The sequence below is a fragment of the Macrotis lagotis genome, chromosome 1, assembly GCF_037893015.1.
Source record: "Macrotis lagotis isolate mMagLag1 chromosome 1, bilby.v1.9.chrom.fasta, whole genome shotgun sequence".
NCBI classification, from domain to species: Eukaryota; Metazoa; Chordata; class Mammalia; order Peramelemorphia; family Peramelidae; genus Macrotis; species Macrotis lagotis.
In genome coordinates this window covers 322,605,335-322,622,790 of record NC_133658.1, presented here as the reverse complement: position 1 = coordinate 322,622,790, position 17,456 = coordinate 322,605,335, and the positions used below count along the sequence as shown (strand labels likewise).

The following is a 17,456-nucleotide window of genomic DNA, read 5'->3' as shown; positions in this document are numbered from 1 at the left end:
ACTGTGTGACCCTGGGCAAGTTACTTAACCCCATTGCCTTGATATAAAAAAAAAATTCAAAAAATTCAAAAAAATGCCATTGGATAATGTTTGTATTAACTTATGAAGCACATAAAGCCCTCTTTTCTTTTAGCAAGCAAAAAACTACAACAGTGTGAAATTGCTGGTATTAGTACTTGCATACTTTCTTTTCCATAGTTTTATTTAACTGTTTTTAGGAATTTTATATAGTTCTCTTCAATTCAAATTTTTGAGTCATTTTTATGTTGCATTAGAACAAAATTAATTAAGATTTAAAAAAAGCAACAGTCCTTGAAGTCTAATCCCATTATTAGGAATATTGAGCCAGAAAACATAAACATTTTTTAACTATTACTGGATAATTTTCTAGTTTTTCCCCTAAAAGTTTGGACCAACTCTACCAGTAGTATAATACTGTATGTTTTACTATAACTAAGTCAGAAGAGGGGGGAGAGCTAAATATTTGAAAAGGTAGAGAATCAATTGAATGCACTTAAGAAGTAGATATTTATAGATATGTATAATTGGACAAAAAAATTCAAATGGAAGAAAAATAGTCAAGAATATCAAGAAACACTATGAATTAACAAAAACTAGAAGATGAACTTTTACTCCTAGAATTCAGATTATGCCTGCAACAATAATTATCAAAATTTTCTGGTTCTAGATTTTAAAAAGTAGATCCATTTAATAGGTTAACGGTAATGAGCTTTTTAGTTACAGTTTTCTGTTTTCAAAAAAATAAGATAAAGGACTATGGAAAAATTATTTGTAAAATTCTTGGGAAAATGAATGGCAAACAAGTAGTTACATACAGGTTTTTGTACAAACAAGCTATTAATAGGATAAATAGGAAATAATAGAGGAAAGGCACTAGACTTGAGAGGGACTGAAAAAGGCTTTCTTGTAGAAGATGGAATTTTAGTGGACTTGAAGGAAGTCAGGAGTTGGAGATGAGGAGGGAGAGCATTTCAGGTTGAGGGAACAATCAGAGAAAGAGCTGAGAGATAGAATGTCAAACAGGATTTTGTATTTAATCCAAGAGATGATAGGGAAGCACTGAAGTTTGTTGAGTATGGGGCTGACATGGCCAGACCTGTGCTTTAAGAAAATTACTCTGGTAGTTTAATGGAGAATGGATTGGAGGAAGGGAAGACTTCCTCCAAGGAGGCCAAATGCAAGGCTATTGCAAATAGTCCAGGAGAGTGAAGTAATTGAGGGAAAGGGGGCATATTTGAGAGGTGTTCCAAACCTTGACAATAGATCAGGTAGGGAGTAGGTGGAGCAAGAGCTAGTGAGTGAAGAGTCAAGAAATTATACAAAGGTTGTGAGCCTGGGGATATGGCTAGATGGTGTTGCCCTTAATTGGGAAGCTTAGAAGAGAGGAGGATTTGGGGAAAGGATAATGAATTCAGTTCCACACATTATTTTGATGGAACCTATGAAACTAGAAAATCTTTGAGTTAGAAAGTCTTCTTTAGTCCATCTTAGGTTTGTTAACCATAATTTCTCTGATTAAAACAAAACAACAAAGTTAGTTTTATAAATGAAGTTTAATTCTCTAGGATATTACCAAAATTCCATGGGTGGATAGCATCCTTACAAATGCCACCAACAGCTAACTGAATAATCAACATTTATAGCATCTTGACAAAGGATCATAAAATTTGGGCAGTCAACCAGTCAGGTTACACATTTGTACATAAATGTGTCTTCAATTACTTTATGATTCTCCAACTCATCCATGAGATCTGTCCCATGTCAGAACTGACAAAGATCCAATTAGCCCAGAACTATTGTCTCCTCTTCTGACACTGTTTTACATTTTATTAGATATGAGTAGGCATATAAAAATTGGAATTTCTTCCTTTCCAAAATGTCATAAGTACAAGAATTTATTTAAGTTCTCATTTAGATAACAAGAGCAGATTCCTGCCTTCTCAGGATGGTCTTTAACTGGTTGTTTACACAGCTTCTGCAGTAAAACTTGCAGATGCAGTTAGAGGGGGTATTAGGCTATTTCACACAGAAAGAGCCTCCCTTCAGATTTATAACTAGGGACAGAGACTTTAAGAGGGGCAGAAGGTAAACATTCCAAATTTACAGACCACAGTTAGAGGCTGATAGAACAGCTTTTGATCAGAAATATAGATCGTAAATATTTTAATTCCAATTTAGAAAATATCAATTTCTACAGGCTTAAGGACTAGGTTAGCCAAATTGAGAAGCACATTTCTAAATTATTAAAATCTGAACATCTTTTTAAAAAAATAAAAAACCGGAGGAGTCGAGCAATGAGATGGCTGTGTGGGTCACCCTGGGGCTTGCGTGTTGGTACCTCTGGCAGAGTCCAGGAATCTTTTCTCTAAACCATCTTAAGAACATTACAGCAAAGAGAGATGGTTTTCTTCTCCACATCCACATGAAAGGGGTGCAATTTTCATGCTTGCATATGGATGTCAGAACTGATATAGATAAACCTAAGATCTCCATTTCTGATGAACCAGACACATTATATAAACACCTCTCAGTTTTAGTAAAAGGCCATGATAGAGCTGTGTTAGATAGTTATGAATACTTTGCTGTACTTACTGCTAAAGAACTTGGTATCTCCATTAAAAAGGTACATGAACCTCCAAGGAAAATAGAACATCTTACTCTTCTCAAATCAGTACATATTTTCAAGAAGCACAGAGTTCTGTATGAAATGAGAACATATTACAGATGTTTACAGTTACAACATTTAACTGGAAGCACAGCAGATGTTTATTTGGAATATATTCAATGAAACCTACCTGAAGGTGTTGCTATGGAAGTAACAAAGACCATATTAGAACACATCAAAGAACCACTTTGGGAAATGGTGGAAAAGGAAGAAAAAGCAAGCAAAGCATAAAGATAATCTTCTTACATCTGGTTTTCAAATGGAAATATCTATATATCCTTGTCATGAATGATTACTCTCAGCAGAATTTCTTTAAAATCTCCTTTACCTGTTTGTTTCTTGGTATCAAGAAATTTAACTTTGGTAGAGTAAACTACAGTGTAAAGGAGATCTTTTAAAGTTGTTTACTTTATTATTTCAAGTTCTGCTTTGAGGACATATGAGCAAACTTTTTATACTATTGCATGATAAAAGAATTATGTTAAGATTTATATACACAGGTATTAATTTGATAGCACTGATTGACATTTGCATGAAATTTGTTCATTTAAAAATCAGTATATTTTTTTCCTTCTTTTTTTAAGATTTTATTTGAGTTTTGAGTTTTACAATTTTTCTCCTCCCAATCTTGCTCCCCCCCACCATGGAAGGCAATCTGTCAGTCTTTATTTTGTTTCCATGTTGTACATTGGTCCAGGTTGAGTGTGATGGGAGAGAAGTCACATCCTTAAGGAAGAGACAAAAAGTATAGGAGATAACAGGATCAGATGATAAGATATGGTTTTTATTTTTTCTAATTTAAAGGGTGTGGTCCTTGAGATTTGTTCAAACTCCACTGCTCTTTATCTGGATGCAGATGGTATTCTCCATTGCAGACAGCCCAGAATTGTCCCTGGTTGTTGCACTGATGGAACAAGCAAGTCCATCAAGGTTGAGCATCACCCCTATGTTGCTGATGGGGTGTACAGTGTTTTGATCATTTTAACTGTGAAACATTGCCGTTTTTTGATAGAAACTATCTAGAATTATAAGTTCAGGAATGTCTTACTGAGGTCCAGAGTGGGAAATGTCTTGCCTGAGATCACACAGGCAATTAGTGGCAAGTCATTGAGGTGTCATGACTGCAATCCAGTTTTCTTTGTTTAACCCTAACCCTAACCCTAACCCCACACAAAGACTTACAGTTTGTCTTCCTCACTTGAGCCAGCCAGGCAGAAAAGAGTTAAGTTTTTCTCATGGCAGCCTTTTGAATACAAATCCAGGTCCAGCTCTGCCACCAGTCAAAAAAGCCTTGCAGTAAGTGTCCTAGAAACAGTCAAAAAACTCCTAAAAGGGAAGAGAAACCACTTAATTCTGCCTCATCAGCCACTTCCAGAAGCAGGCTTACCAACCAGGTATGATCCCACAACTCATTGCCCAAGTCCTGTTACAAAAGGATGATGGCCTAGATTTTGATGACAGCCTGTTTATCTTTTCATGATTTCTCCTGCCCTTTTCCTCTATCCTAATGATTTTTTAGTTTGTTTCTTTACTATAGTAGATGAACTCTTCAGTTCCTTTATGTTGACCTTTTCCCTTCACACTCTTTCCAGATTGTAAGAATGTATTTGAGGGATGTCAAAGTGATGTACATTTTTCAGCTGCTGTTTTTACTTTCTTTAAGGCATCATGCATTATGCTTTCAGTATTTGTGATTTAACATTTATCATTTTATATCCCTTTTAATGTACCATCTGTTGGTAGAATGTAAGTTTCATAAGGGAGGGGTTAATTTTGTTTTTGCAATCATATATCAGGTACATAGCATGATTCCCCTTCATATAGTATGTAATTAATACATAGCTGATGAATTGAATTGTGCCATTCCATACCATCTCCTGAGTTATTCAACACAAAGATATAATACTGGGGTCCTCCATAGGACAACAGAGAACACATTAGATTCATGAGAACAGACAAGTCTCTGAAAAGATGAAAGCCATAAGGGTCTACTGCCCTCCTACTTCACTCCCCAGTCATAAAAGCTCCTCCTCTTTTTATCCTTGCTTTCAAAATTCCCACTTAGCACATTGTGCTGAACTGTTCCAATAAGTAGAATAGAGAATAGCCTAGTAGTGGATAGAGCCCCTGGAGAAGGAAGGACTTATGTTTATCAATATAATTCTCTTTAATTTTTGTAATTCTGAAGATACATCCTGAACAAATGAGGGCTTGGAATCATAAAATTATGTCTATGGAAGAACATGAATTATTCAAGTTGAGAAGGCATAGATTGGCTCTAATGTATATTGGTGGAAAAAATATCCATATCACTGAGATAACAGATTCATAAAAGTTTTGAGGTAAACCATAGAAGTACAGCTAGGTAGCACAGTGATAGAGTGCTGGGCCTGGAGTCAGGAACTCATCTTCTTGAGTTAAAATCTGACCTGAGTCACCTACAAGCTATGTGATCCTGGGCAAATCACTTAATTCCATTTGCCTCAGTTTCCTTATCTATAAAAAGAGCTGGAGAAGGAAATGGCAACCACTCCATTATCTTTGCCAAGAAAACTCTAGATGAGGTCACCAATTATTAGACATGACTGAAAAGTGACTGAACAGCAATATAGAATCAAATAATCTTAAAGCTAATACTTGCTCAATGAATTCAGTAGATATTGATGAGGAAGTAGAAGCAGGATAGAAAGTATCTCAACTATGATAATGATATGAATGAGGTTATAACCTGTAGACTATGTGAAGACTAAGGATGGCAGCAGAAACAAGAGGAGTTTCTGAGTTGGTAGGCGTTTGGGACAATTGTAAGGATCAGGTTAGATTGTGCATATATGAGCTTAAAAATGGATGTGCCTGTGTAATAGTTTAAGTCTACAACATACCATCCTATACTTTGTCTTTCAGATTTCTAAGAGTATGGAATGTACTTGTGGGTGTCAATTTGTCTATTTGCAGTGTAATACTCTGAGATGCAGAATTATGGGGGTATTGCATTGTCAGCTACTGATAAGAATTCATCTCAAATGAGTATAATGACTCTTTTCATTCTAATCTCCAATCACTATCTAGCATTAATGGAAGTAATTTGAGAAGATATAGGACAATCACAGATTACTGGAATGTCTTGGCTGAAATCTTGACATAATAAAGTTTTTGCAAAAACAGAAGAAGCTACCTTGACTGACTTTTTCTATGAGACAAATATAATACTGAAATCCAAACCTAGGAGACAGAAAAAGAAAATATAGATCAGTATCACTATAAAATATTAATGCAAAGGTGTTAAAACAATAACCAACTTCAACAACATATTCAAAATATTCATTCTTACCAGGTGTTATATTTTAAGAAATTTGAGATAATTCACCATTAGAAAAATAGCAGACATAGTTATCTAAACAAAAAATAATTCAGATTATATAATTATGTCAAAAGATAAATACAAGAATGACACAATATAGCAATATTTATAGTAAAATACTAAAAACTAATAATAAAAGTACTTTTCCTTAATATGACCAAATGTTTTCTCTCAAAGCTAAGAGGTAGTACAATTTGTAATAGTAGAATGATAGAACCAATAGATCAGAGTAAAACAAGATTGTCTAATCACCAATTATTATTTCATACAGAGTAAGAAATCTAATTTTAGCAATAAAACAAAAAGAAATTGAGGAAATAAGCCCATGCTTCACTTTTGTCTATACAAAGATGAAGTAAAATTTTCTCTGCTTTCAAATGGTATGATACCTTTCTTATAGAATGCCAGAGATTCAAAGAAAAAATTAAATAATAGCTTCAATAAAGTAGAGTATCCCAAAGGTCTTACTTTCTGTTAACAGTAATTACAGAAAACTTCATAGTTTTCTATTATTGAAAGCTTAAAACTGCATCAAGACTTTCAGAACACCTGGTATAAAATAAACCCACAAAATATCTTTTTTATTTATTGTTATTTATAGCAAAATTGAAACATTAGAGACATTCCATTTAAAATATCAGCAGATTGTATGACATTTTTGAGACCTTTTCCTTCTTAAGACTTAAATAAGAATTAGAAAAAATTCTTTATGAAAGTAAAGGAATGGGGGCAGCTAGATGGTGCAGTGGATAAAGCACCAGTCCTGGAGTCAGGAGTACCTGAGTTAAAATACAGCCTCAGACACTTAATTGCCTAACAGTGTGGCCTTGGGTGAGTCACTTAACCCCATTGCCTTGCAAAAAAAAAAAAAAAAGTAAAGGAAGACATAACAATGGAAGATAGAGGAAAAAGACATGTAGAGATGATTTGGAGTTATTTGTTGAAGAAGATTAGAGATTGAATTTGGAAAGGAGAAATGTAAAAGAACTTGAGGAAAATATAAGAATAGCATGAACAAAAGTAGGAGAAGGGATTAGATAAAGTTGACAAAGATTCAATTTTAAGAACAGGATTAAGATGGAAGGACCTGCATAGAAAGATTAAAAGAGAGGAAGATAAACAAATTTAAGTAAGAAAAGGTAAGTAAAACAAACTGTTTAGAGAAAAGAAAGGAAGTTGGGATCAGGCATTGTTATTGTTTTAAAAGGGTCTGGTGGAACAGTAAATTAGATGCAGCAAGGATACAGGAAGGAAAGTAGGGGTTAAGAGGGAGGATACTGGGAGGAAATAATCTCAAGCAAAGTGAATTTCCTAATCATGAAGTGGAGATTACAACAAAAATAAAAAGCAAAAACTAGAAACTTAAAGGGAATCGTCAATTGGGAAATGTTTGAATAAATTGAGGTTTATGAATATAATGGGATATTGTTGCATTGTAAGAAATGATAAAACAATTCCATAGAATCTTAGAGACTAAAAACTATATAATGAAGTTAGTGAACCAAGTAGAACAATTTTAAACAATGACAGCAACCATATTAATAAAGCAACTTAAAGGATTTAAGAACTCTAATCAAAGCAACAACCAATTACTTTTCCAGGGGATCTGTAAAGCAGAGTGTTCCTCTCCTGGCAGAGAGGTGTTGAACTCAAAAAATTCTTCCCCCCCCCCCACCACCACAACCATTGGGTGAATTTGTTTTACTTGCTAATGCTTATTTATAACAAGAGGAGTTTTCCCATCCTGTTCTTAATGGTAAGAAGTCTAGAGGGAGAGAGGAAATATCAATGGTGATTTTCCTAAAAAAAGAAGAAAAAAGAAGAAAGGCACGTAATTGAACATTTTTAAAAGTGTACAAAGGAGTACAGAAGAAATACAGAAAAAAAGTATAGAAAAAGAATAGTTTTTGAAGTTAAGTTAAATGTATTATGTATATATTTTTAAAAGCAAGTAGTATGGAATAGAGATTTACTGTTTAGCACATATTTCCTGTTGTGTTCTACTCAGTATGCAAATAAAATTTCTTTGCAAATTAAAAATATGAAAAATGCTCTTTCTTGGTGTTTGCTAAGTTCAATTTTTTTAATTTAAAAGAGAAATGCAAATTAATACATCTTTGAAGTTTTAGTTCCTACCTATCAAATTAGAAAATCTGATAAAGAAACAGTAAAAATTTAAAAGGACTGTGAGAACTCAGAAATACTACAAACACTCTTGGTAAAGTTGTGATTTAGTCTTACCATTCTGGAAAACATTTTGGAGATATATGTTTAATAAACTCTTCATACCAATTTGATGTTGCTTATATGTCAAGGAGGTCAGTAATAGGAAGATCCTATTTATACCCAAATAATCACATATACTTTTTGTAGTAGCAAAAAACTGAAAACAAACTGAATGCTCATCAATTGAAGAATGACTTATAAATTATAACTATACACATGAAGAAATAAAGAGAAAAATGGGAAGTCATATAAACTTATAAAGAGCAAATTAATCAGAATCATTTGAACAACATATATGCTAATAAGACTATAAATGAAAATAAGAATTGAAGACATCATTAAGATTGAACATAATGACCAATTTAGTTGTAGAGGATTAATATAATATAGTACCCTCCTACTAGAAAGAATATGTTAGACTATGAGAACAAATTATTGAACAAATTATTATCAGTTAAATTTGCTCTGTTGTTTTAACTGTTTATTATTATAAGAGAGGAATTTGTGTGTAGAATGGGTGGTTGGGAAGTGATGGTGGTATGATTACCAAAAAACAAAATGTTAGATTTTCAGAATCTAGTCTTCTTCATATTTAACAGTTTTATTAATAAAGCAAGTGAGAAAATTATTCCTAACAGAATTATTCTGCATGACTCTTATGAACCCTAAAAACTATGAACCTTAAAAATATAGTTAAAATAAAATGACAAAATATGGGTTAGATATTTTTAAGTTTTATTCTCTAAGATCTTACTTCTAGACCATTAAAGTGGAGGCCACACTTGACCTGAGAAGGAGTTGATTTTTATGCATAAACAGAGAACAGGGAAAATCATTAATCTCCTTTGTGGCCTGACCATGAAAGTTACCCAATATCTCAGCTCCAAACTACTATTCAAAGACTATCATCCTTATGTAATACTATTGGATCTCTTGTTGTCTCTTCCTGGCAGGGCAAGACACCCAGCATCTGGATCATTGTTCTCCTAAGTTTGTAATTAAAGGGAGGGATACTCAGGCATCTTAACTTCTTACTTACTGATACTCTCGAAAGAGTACTCTCTAAAGAAATCAATCTCTTGCCAGGTTATATAATTTTGAGAAGTTATTATACTTTGGCACTCTTTACTGACTGAGACCTGAATCTATTTCATTTTCTAAGTGTTTACAAATCATCCCTTTAATAACCTAGAGTTGTTACATGAGGAAACTCCCAGGCTACAACTTCAAAAATCCTCCTTGACTGCATTTAGAAAAGCAGAATATCCTCCTTTCTCAAATTTTCTTCACTCTCATTCTGTGTGATTTTCCAAAGATAATTTATAGTTGTGCTTAATGGTGCTTTTTTGTATTTTAACTTATTATCTGTTGGAGTTTATACATGTACTTTATTTAAATTGACTTATTCTAGTAGAATTCTAGTAGAAATAGTTCTGGCCTGAGTCACAAGTCCTGGGTTTTAGTACTTGTTCAGTCACCTTTTAGTCATATGAGATTGTCTAAGTCATTTGCTCTTCTTAAGATCCATTTTTTTATTAAAATGATGTCATTTGACCTATCTATCTCTTACTGTATTAAAAGTGGATGAATATGAAAGTAATTTATAAACTGTATATAGCTATACCCATGTATTATACTATAATGCTTTAGAAGAGCCTTACTTGGTAGTCAACTTCTTGATGATAAACTTCTAAAAATTTAGTTATGCTGAAAATAGGGGAACACCCAATTAAAGGCTACCCCCATAATGGAATTCTTTCCAGCTTAGTAGGACTTAGCACCTTTTATATCCTAATGACAGGTATCTTCTTCAGGAACTTAAGTCACCCCCTGGCTCAAGAGGCATTTGGAATAGGACCTCTCATGGGAAAGATTGATTTTCTTGATGTTTTATTTTCTCAGGACAGAAAAAAAGGACAAATTTGTATTTTTCAATTTCTTTCAGATTGGAAGACTAGGCCTGAAACAGAGGAGTCAACTTTAAAGCAGGTCATTTCTACAGAAGAATTATCCCAGACAAAATGTAAAGAGGATAGTTGCCAGGACTTCAAGTTGGGAAAAACCTGGAACTATGAAGTCATATTAGAGAAGCAACAGGGCAACCAGGAGAGACCTTCTAGGCAAATGGCAACAACTCATATAAAAACCAACAAGGTGACCAACCGTGAAAATAATAAATTTGTGAGAAAATTCAGACTGGGATCAGTATTTGCTTTACAACAAAGAATTCCTATAGAAAAGAATCTCTGTAAATTTGATAAGCTTGGGAAAAGTTTCAAACAGAACTCAAATCTGATTAAATATAATAGGATCTCCTCAGGAAAGAAACTTTATAATTACAATGAATGTGGAAATTCATTCAGGTACCACTTAAACTTTGTTCAGTATACTGGAAAAAAATCCTATAAATGCAATGAATGTTCAAAAGCTTTCAATAAGGAATCATCCCTCAGCAAGCACTGTAGAATTCACATTGAAGAGAAAACCTATGAATGTAATGAATGTGGGAAAAATTTCAATGAGAGATCATGTTTAAATAAGCACCAGAGAATTCATACAGGAGAAAAACCGTACAAATGTAATGAATGTGGGAAAGCCTTCACTGGCAGGTCATCTCTTAGTAGACATCAAAGAATTCACACCGGGGAAAAACCCTATGAATGTAATGAGTGTGGGAAAGCTTTCATTCAGAGTATACACCTTACCAGACATCAGAGAATTCATACTGGAGAGAAACCTTATAAATGTAATAAGTGTGGGAAACCATTTAGGTGGAATACACAACTTATTTTACATCAGAGGATCCATACAGGAGAGAAACCTTATGAATGCAATGAATGTGGAAAAGCCTTTAGCCGCAGCACACACCTTAATCAACATCAGCTTATTCATACTGGAAAGAAACCCTATGAATGTATTGTATGTGGGAAGGCCTTCAATGACAGGTCATCTGTTACTAAGCATCAGCGAATTCATACTGGAGAAAAACCATATGAATGCAATGTATGTGGGAAAGCCTTTCCTCACAGGTCATCCCTTACTGAACATCACAGAGTTCATACTAGAGAGAAACCCTATGCATGTGATGCATGCGGAAAAGCTTTCAGCCGAAACACATATCTTACTCAACATCAGAGAATTCATACAGGAGAGAAACCCTTTGAATGTAATGAATGTGGGAAAGCCTTTGGAAGGAGCACAAACCTTGCTCAACATAAGAGAATTCATACTGGATTAAAACCCTATGAATGCAATGCATGTGGGAAGGCCTTCATTGATAGGTCATCCCTTTCTAAACATCAGAGAGTTCATACTGGGGAAAAGCCCTATGAATGTAATGAATGTGGGAAAGCTTTTAGCCACATATCTTCTCTAACTAAACATCAGAGAATTCATAATGGAGAGAAATTTTAGTTCGTGTGGAAAATCCCTTATCAACCTACCCTCAACTTTACAGAATTCACCTAGAATACATGAGGTAGAACAATGCAGTGAAAGAAGTTGAATTTAGAATCAGAGGACCTGACTCAAATCCCAACTCTTTTTACTTACCACCTGTGACCTTGGGCAAAGTCAGTTAAACTCACTGGGTCTCAGTTTCCCCATCTCTAAGATAAGGATGTTGAACAAAATGAGCACTAATGTTATTTCCAGTTCAAAACCTATGATCTTTCAAACAATTCATCATTTACCCATTAATGGAATCATAATGAGCAGTAATATGTACAAAAAGAATGTAGGAAAACTTTCATGCAAAATATAGTATTTGTTCAATCTCACAACTGAAAGCAGAGAGTACCCATATGAATACATGTAAGAAAAGATGTACTTCAGCTCTCATGCTTCAGACATTTTAATGGATCTGTGTTCTCATTAATGTGGATACTTTCCAATATTGCTCATTCTGAGCCACTTTTGTCTTCTCATAAATCTTCCAGAGGGCAGTCCACCCAACATGCTGGAAGTCTCCCTTTGATTCTTGTGAATCCTATGCATGCCTTACAGATGAAGCATGTGAATCCTCCATCAGTTATCAGTCTCTTCTGCCAAGCAGAGCCTAACTTCTTATCATACAGCACTTTGTTGACATACTATATGACACTTCTCTGTGCAATTATTGGTTAGGTACTCATGCTGACTACTTGAATTCTTTGGAGACTGTGGTATTTCATGATTCATAGCCATACAGCATCACTGAAAGAATATTGTTCATAAAAAGATGTGTCTTTGTTTCAGGATGAAACATGGAATTATTAAAAAGACTGCACAGTTTCCCAGATTCAATCCAGCCTTGAGAGTCTTGGACCTAGCTCTTTGTTAATGTGCAATCTTTCTAAAATAATGTACTGATAAATCAATTTTATAGTCTGTCCATCTAACTAGGACAATAGGCATTAAGCCACTTTTTTCCTTCTGATGTGGTTAAGAAAACTAATATTAATTGTAATCATATTGGCTAGTAACCATATGAATGTGTCATGTTAGAAAATATTTAAAGGGGACAGCTAAGTAGTGCAGTGGATAGAGCACCAGTCCTGGAGTCAGGAGGACCTGAGTTCAAATGTGACCTCAGACACTTAATAATGGTCTAGCTGTGTGACCTTGGGCAAGTCACTTAACCCCATTGCTCCTTAAAATAAAAAAAAAAATTTAAAGAAGTCTTTAAATTCAGGTCAGCCCACATAGAAAATCAGAGACTTCATTTTGATTCTATGATGGATTTGTAATCTTGTTGATGAGCATTTTTTCCAGTGAAGTGAATCACAGACTATCCATGTCCCCTTATTCTGAGCGAAGTTTGTCCACACATCTTCCATTAAATCTTCCACAGGAACTCCAGGGTTTAATACAGTCCTCATAATGTCAACCACAAATAGGGGCATCTGGAAGATTTTAGCATTTCTATATGCCATTTGAATTATTTAATAAACATCATCCATGATGGTGGCAAATAACTTTGGAAAAACACACCTCTTTTATGCCTCACTTAACATTAATCTTGAAAGGGTTGTTGATTGAAGTTTATCTCATATTTTCAAGGGATCTTGTATTATTCAGTGATTAAGAGAAAAATTTTTTTAATGCCAATCTCACAGGTACTGACTTAATCCCACATGTTGCCTTTTAATAGAAGGTTTCAACTACAGTATTCTTTCCTGTTCTTCCTCTCAATTTTATTAGCCATTTGATACATATAAATTTACAGTAGAACTAAAATAATAAGACTAACATTTTATGGAAGTACTAGAACCAATGCATCTAACTGAAAAAAATTCATTTTAGGGATAGACCTGCTCTTTGCTACCTCACCTTGTTGTATATTACTTAGTTTTGGTTTTAAGGGAAGAAATTTTTTTCTTTACATTCACTCTGAGTTAAATATAATCTTAGAATCCCAGCAGCTTAAATTGTTTTTTAAATTTCTATAATGTTCTCTTATTCTCTGTGAAGCTCTCATTAAAATAATTTAGGAAACATACCCTGACTTTTGTTCCTGACACCTAATTAATCTATTTTTCTCACCCTCTGAGCTCTTTACTAGCACAGGGATTGTTGCAGATGGTAGGCATATAATAATGGTTTATTGAATTGAATAAGTAATTACAAGGTATGGTGAGGAAGAAGAAAATATATAAACACACAATTTCATAAAATATGAACTGACCAAATTAGGGGAAATATCCTGTAAGCTTATATAGTCAAAACTATTTATATTTTATAATTCTGTTCCATTGCTGTATTTTTCTATTGCTTTAGTACCAGATAGTTTTGATTATTATTGTTTTTCTAAATGTAATACAATATATTATTCATTAACTTCTTTTTAATGGTTTCCTTTGATAACTTTTTCTTTTTGTGCTTCCATGTAAAATTTTGTTGTTGTTTTTAACTCTTTTTTTAAAGGTGATTAATTGATATTTAGTATTAGCATTATTGATAGTATGTTAGTGAGGGAACCTAGCAACTTAACTGGAATTCAAGGAAGTTAAGTGGCTTTTCTGTGATCACAGAGGTAGGTATATGTCAGAGATGATTTTTTATTCCAGTTCTTGATTCTAAGTATAGCATTCTATCAATTATGTCACACTACCTTTCTTGATATTATATTACAGTTATATATTAATGAGAAATCATGACATTTTTGCTATACAACATTATTCTAACCATTTCAGAGGCCATCTCTCCAGTTAATATTTTTCCTTATTTATTTTTGTCACACAGTTTGAAAACTCTTTATAGAGGTCAAAATTCTCTTTATGGAGGTCTGTGTCTTAGTAGATTAATGCCATAAAGTTGATGTCTTTCATTATTATAAAGAATATTTTTCTTCCTGTAATTTTTCTTTTTCTTAGTGATAAAATGCAGTGATAAAAATGCTGTTGAGTTTTGTTGATTTATCTTATACCCCTCCTATTTAATAAAGTTATGAGTATCTTCTGAAACTAATTAATTAGTCCTAATTCTGATTAACTTCTAACATCAAATGAAATCAAGTACATGTCAGTTTTTTGAATTTTTTAAATATATAACCATATTATTTGGAAATAAAGATAGCTTATTCATTACAAAGATATTCTGTAATTTGTTTTCATGCCTTATTGCTATAGCTTGCATTTTTGAAATTATGATGAATATTAATGTTGAAAGTGAACAAACCTGTTTTGGGTGGGAATGTTTATGTTTCTCTATTACATATAATGTAGTTTTAAATAAATACTATATGAAATCATATTTTGCTATTCCAATGGATGCATTTATCTCATCATTCAACAAGGATTTTTATGCACCTATAATGTGCAAGAGTATTAGGACAATACAAAGTTTATGTAAGACACAGTAACGGGCTTTCATGATCTTTCCAGTTCAGTAAAGAGTTGACACAAATATGGATATTATATATTATTATATTATATTATTATATATTATATGGTATATAGATAACTATAATATTACAACATTACATGATAAATACTCTTAAGGAATTGTGAATAAAATCCTATATAAGGTCTGAGATAAGTATTATCATTTGGGGAGTAATGAGAGAAAGCTTCAAGGAAATCTTTGAGTTGAGTTTTAAGGAGTTTAGGTTAACAGAGGGATGGCATTGAAGGCATAGAAAACAGGAAACAAAGGTATGGAAGTAAGACATTTTGAAGACAGAGTAGCCCAGTTTTATTAGAGTATAGAGAATGAACATAAGAGAAAAGGTTGGAAAAGTAAAGTCATTAAGAATCAAATAAAAGGATTATGAAGTGGCACTGAAGGTCCAGTTGAAATTAAATTACTAGTGGATAAAGTTTAGGGCAGCTAGGTGGCACAGTAATCATTTTGAAAAATGATGTCTAGACTGCTTTTTTGGTCATGACTTCCAGGTAACCTAACAATTCTTAAATTATCTCTCCTGGATATATTTTACAGGACAGCTATTTTTTTCAATGAGATATTTCATATTTTTCTATTTTGATTTTTGATTTTATTTTATTTTTTTCTTGTTCATAAAATCACTAACTTGCTCATATTGTTTCTGTCTCATAAAATCACTAACTTTCATTTGCCTGGTTACTTAAGAAATCTTAAGGATTCCTAAGAAATCATTTTCCTCATTGAACTTTTATACTTCTTTTTCCTTTTGGCCAATTCTACTTTTTAAGGAATTATTTTCTTCAATGAGTTTTTGTTCCTCTTTTTCCAATTGGTCACTACTGCTTTTCAAGATTTTCATCTCTTCATTGGATTATTGAGCCTTTTCTTTTTGAATCATTTGGCCTTTGTTGTTTTTTAGTCTTTTTTTCAGTATTTTTTGGTGTTTCCTTTACCAAGTGTTGACTTTTTCATGATTTTATTTGCATCATTCTCTTCCCAATGTTTCTCCTATTTGATTTTCAAAATCCTTCTTAAACTCTTCCATGGTCTGAGCAATTCATATTTTTCCTCTGAGCTTTCTGATATAGCAGTTTTGACTAATGCTTCCAGACTAGAGGACAAGTTTCAGATTTTTTCATGCATCTATTTTTCAAGATAATTCTGGAGCCCTGTTTTTGATTCTTTTCACATGGTCTGATCTAGAAAGGTGTTTACTAATCTTCTGGTCCTCAAAGGACCCAAACACTCTTTTCCACCCTGGAACTGCGACCAGTGACCCCATTCCCTATGGTCACAAATTCTGGCATACTCCTTGTCCCCTGGCTTCTCCTTACCCAGGACAATGACCCAGCTCCAAATATGGACAATGCAGTAGAGTTCTGTGTCAGCAAAGGGACCTATTTAGTTCCTTCTGACAAGTTGTCTGACCCTCTTACAGTCTTTTGGCTAAAAGATCCAAAATCTGCCACTGATTCAGTTGCATCCAAAGCCTACCATATTGAACTGTGTTACACTCTCCCCCTGATGCAGCAAACCTTTTCTGCCAATCTTCTAAGTTGACTTGGACTGGAAAATTGTTTCACCTCATCCTTCTGTGGGTTATGCAGCTCCAGAATTTGTTTTGAAGTATTATTTAAAGTTGTTCAGCATTTTTCTCTCAGGTTTTGGTTGTAGCTATTTCCAAATTATCTTCTTCTGAATTCATGTCTTTTTTATGGTAAAGCTCTTTTTTGCTCTCTACTCATTTTCCAGCCTAATTCTTAACTTTGAATTTTATATTAAAGTTGGATTTTATGCAAGCTTTAGGCTTTTATCATGCTATTGTTTTCTGAACTAGACTGCACGTTCTTGGTGCTTCAAAGTGGTGTGATGCAGGGAGAGGTATGATCACTACTCCCCTTGTCTGCACTCTTGTCTTTACCCTAAGCACTAGTGCTTCTCTCAGCCCTGGAACTGAGACCCAGAATTGCCCAGTGTCAACAATAGATCCCCTTTAACCCCTTTCTGAGCAATTGGTTGATCCCTTTACTGTCTCTGGGCTGATTGTTTTTGAATTGGACAGGCCTCCATCCCGTTGTCACAGACCTCTTTAGCAGACCTCCTAAGTTTTCTTAGATCAGAAAAAAAGTCTCAGACCTTTTGTTGGCAAAATTTGAGTTGAGGCAGTAAAATCATTTTAGAAAGCAACTTGTAATTATGTAAATAAAGTAACTAAAATATCCATACACTTTGATCCAAAGATTCCATTTCTCATTGAGATTCCTCAAGGAGACCAATGATAAGAAGAAAGTCCCCATATAATATAAATATTGGTATGAT

At 33.7% G+C, this 17,456-nt stretch overlaps 1 protein-coding gene and 1 pseudogene across 1 annotated transcript in view; both read left to right on the top strand.

The window, feature by feature from the left end:
* LOC141505584 (uncharacterized) overlaps positions 1–15,147 on the top strand; it is a 47,905-nt gene extending 32,758 nt beyond the window's left edge. Inside the window, exon 6 of the mRNA XM_074211527.1 lies at positions 10,219–15,147. Within this exon, the coding sequence (XP_074067628.1) occupies positions 10,219–11,687 (1,469 nt within the window). The 3' untranslated portion in view covers positions 11,688–15,147. The remainder of the gene's footprint in view (positions 1–10,218) is intronic.
* On the top strand, positions 252–3,181 carry LOC141505587 (small ribosomal subunit protein uS10m pseudogene; annotated as a pseudogene).
* Positions 15,148–17,456: the final 2,309 nt, after the last annotated feature.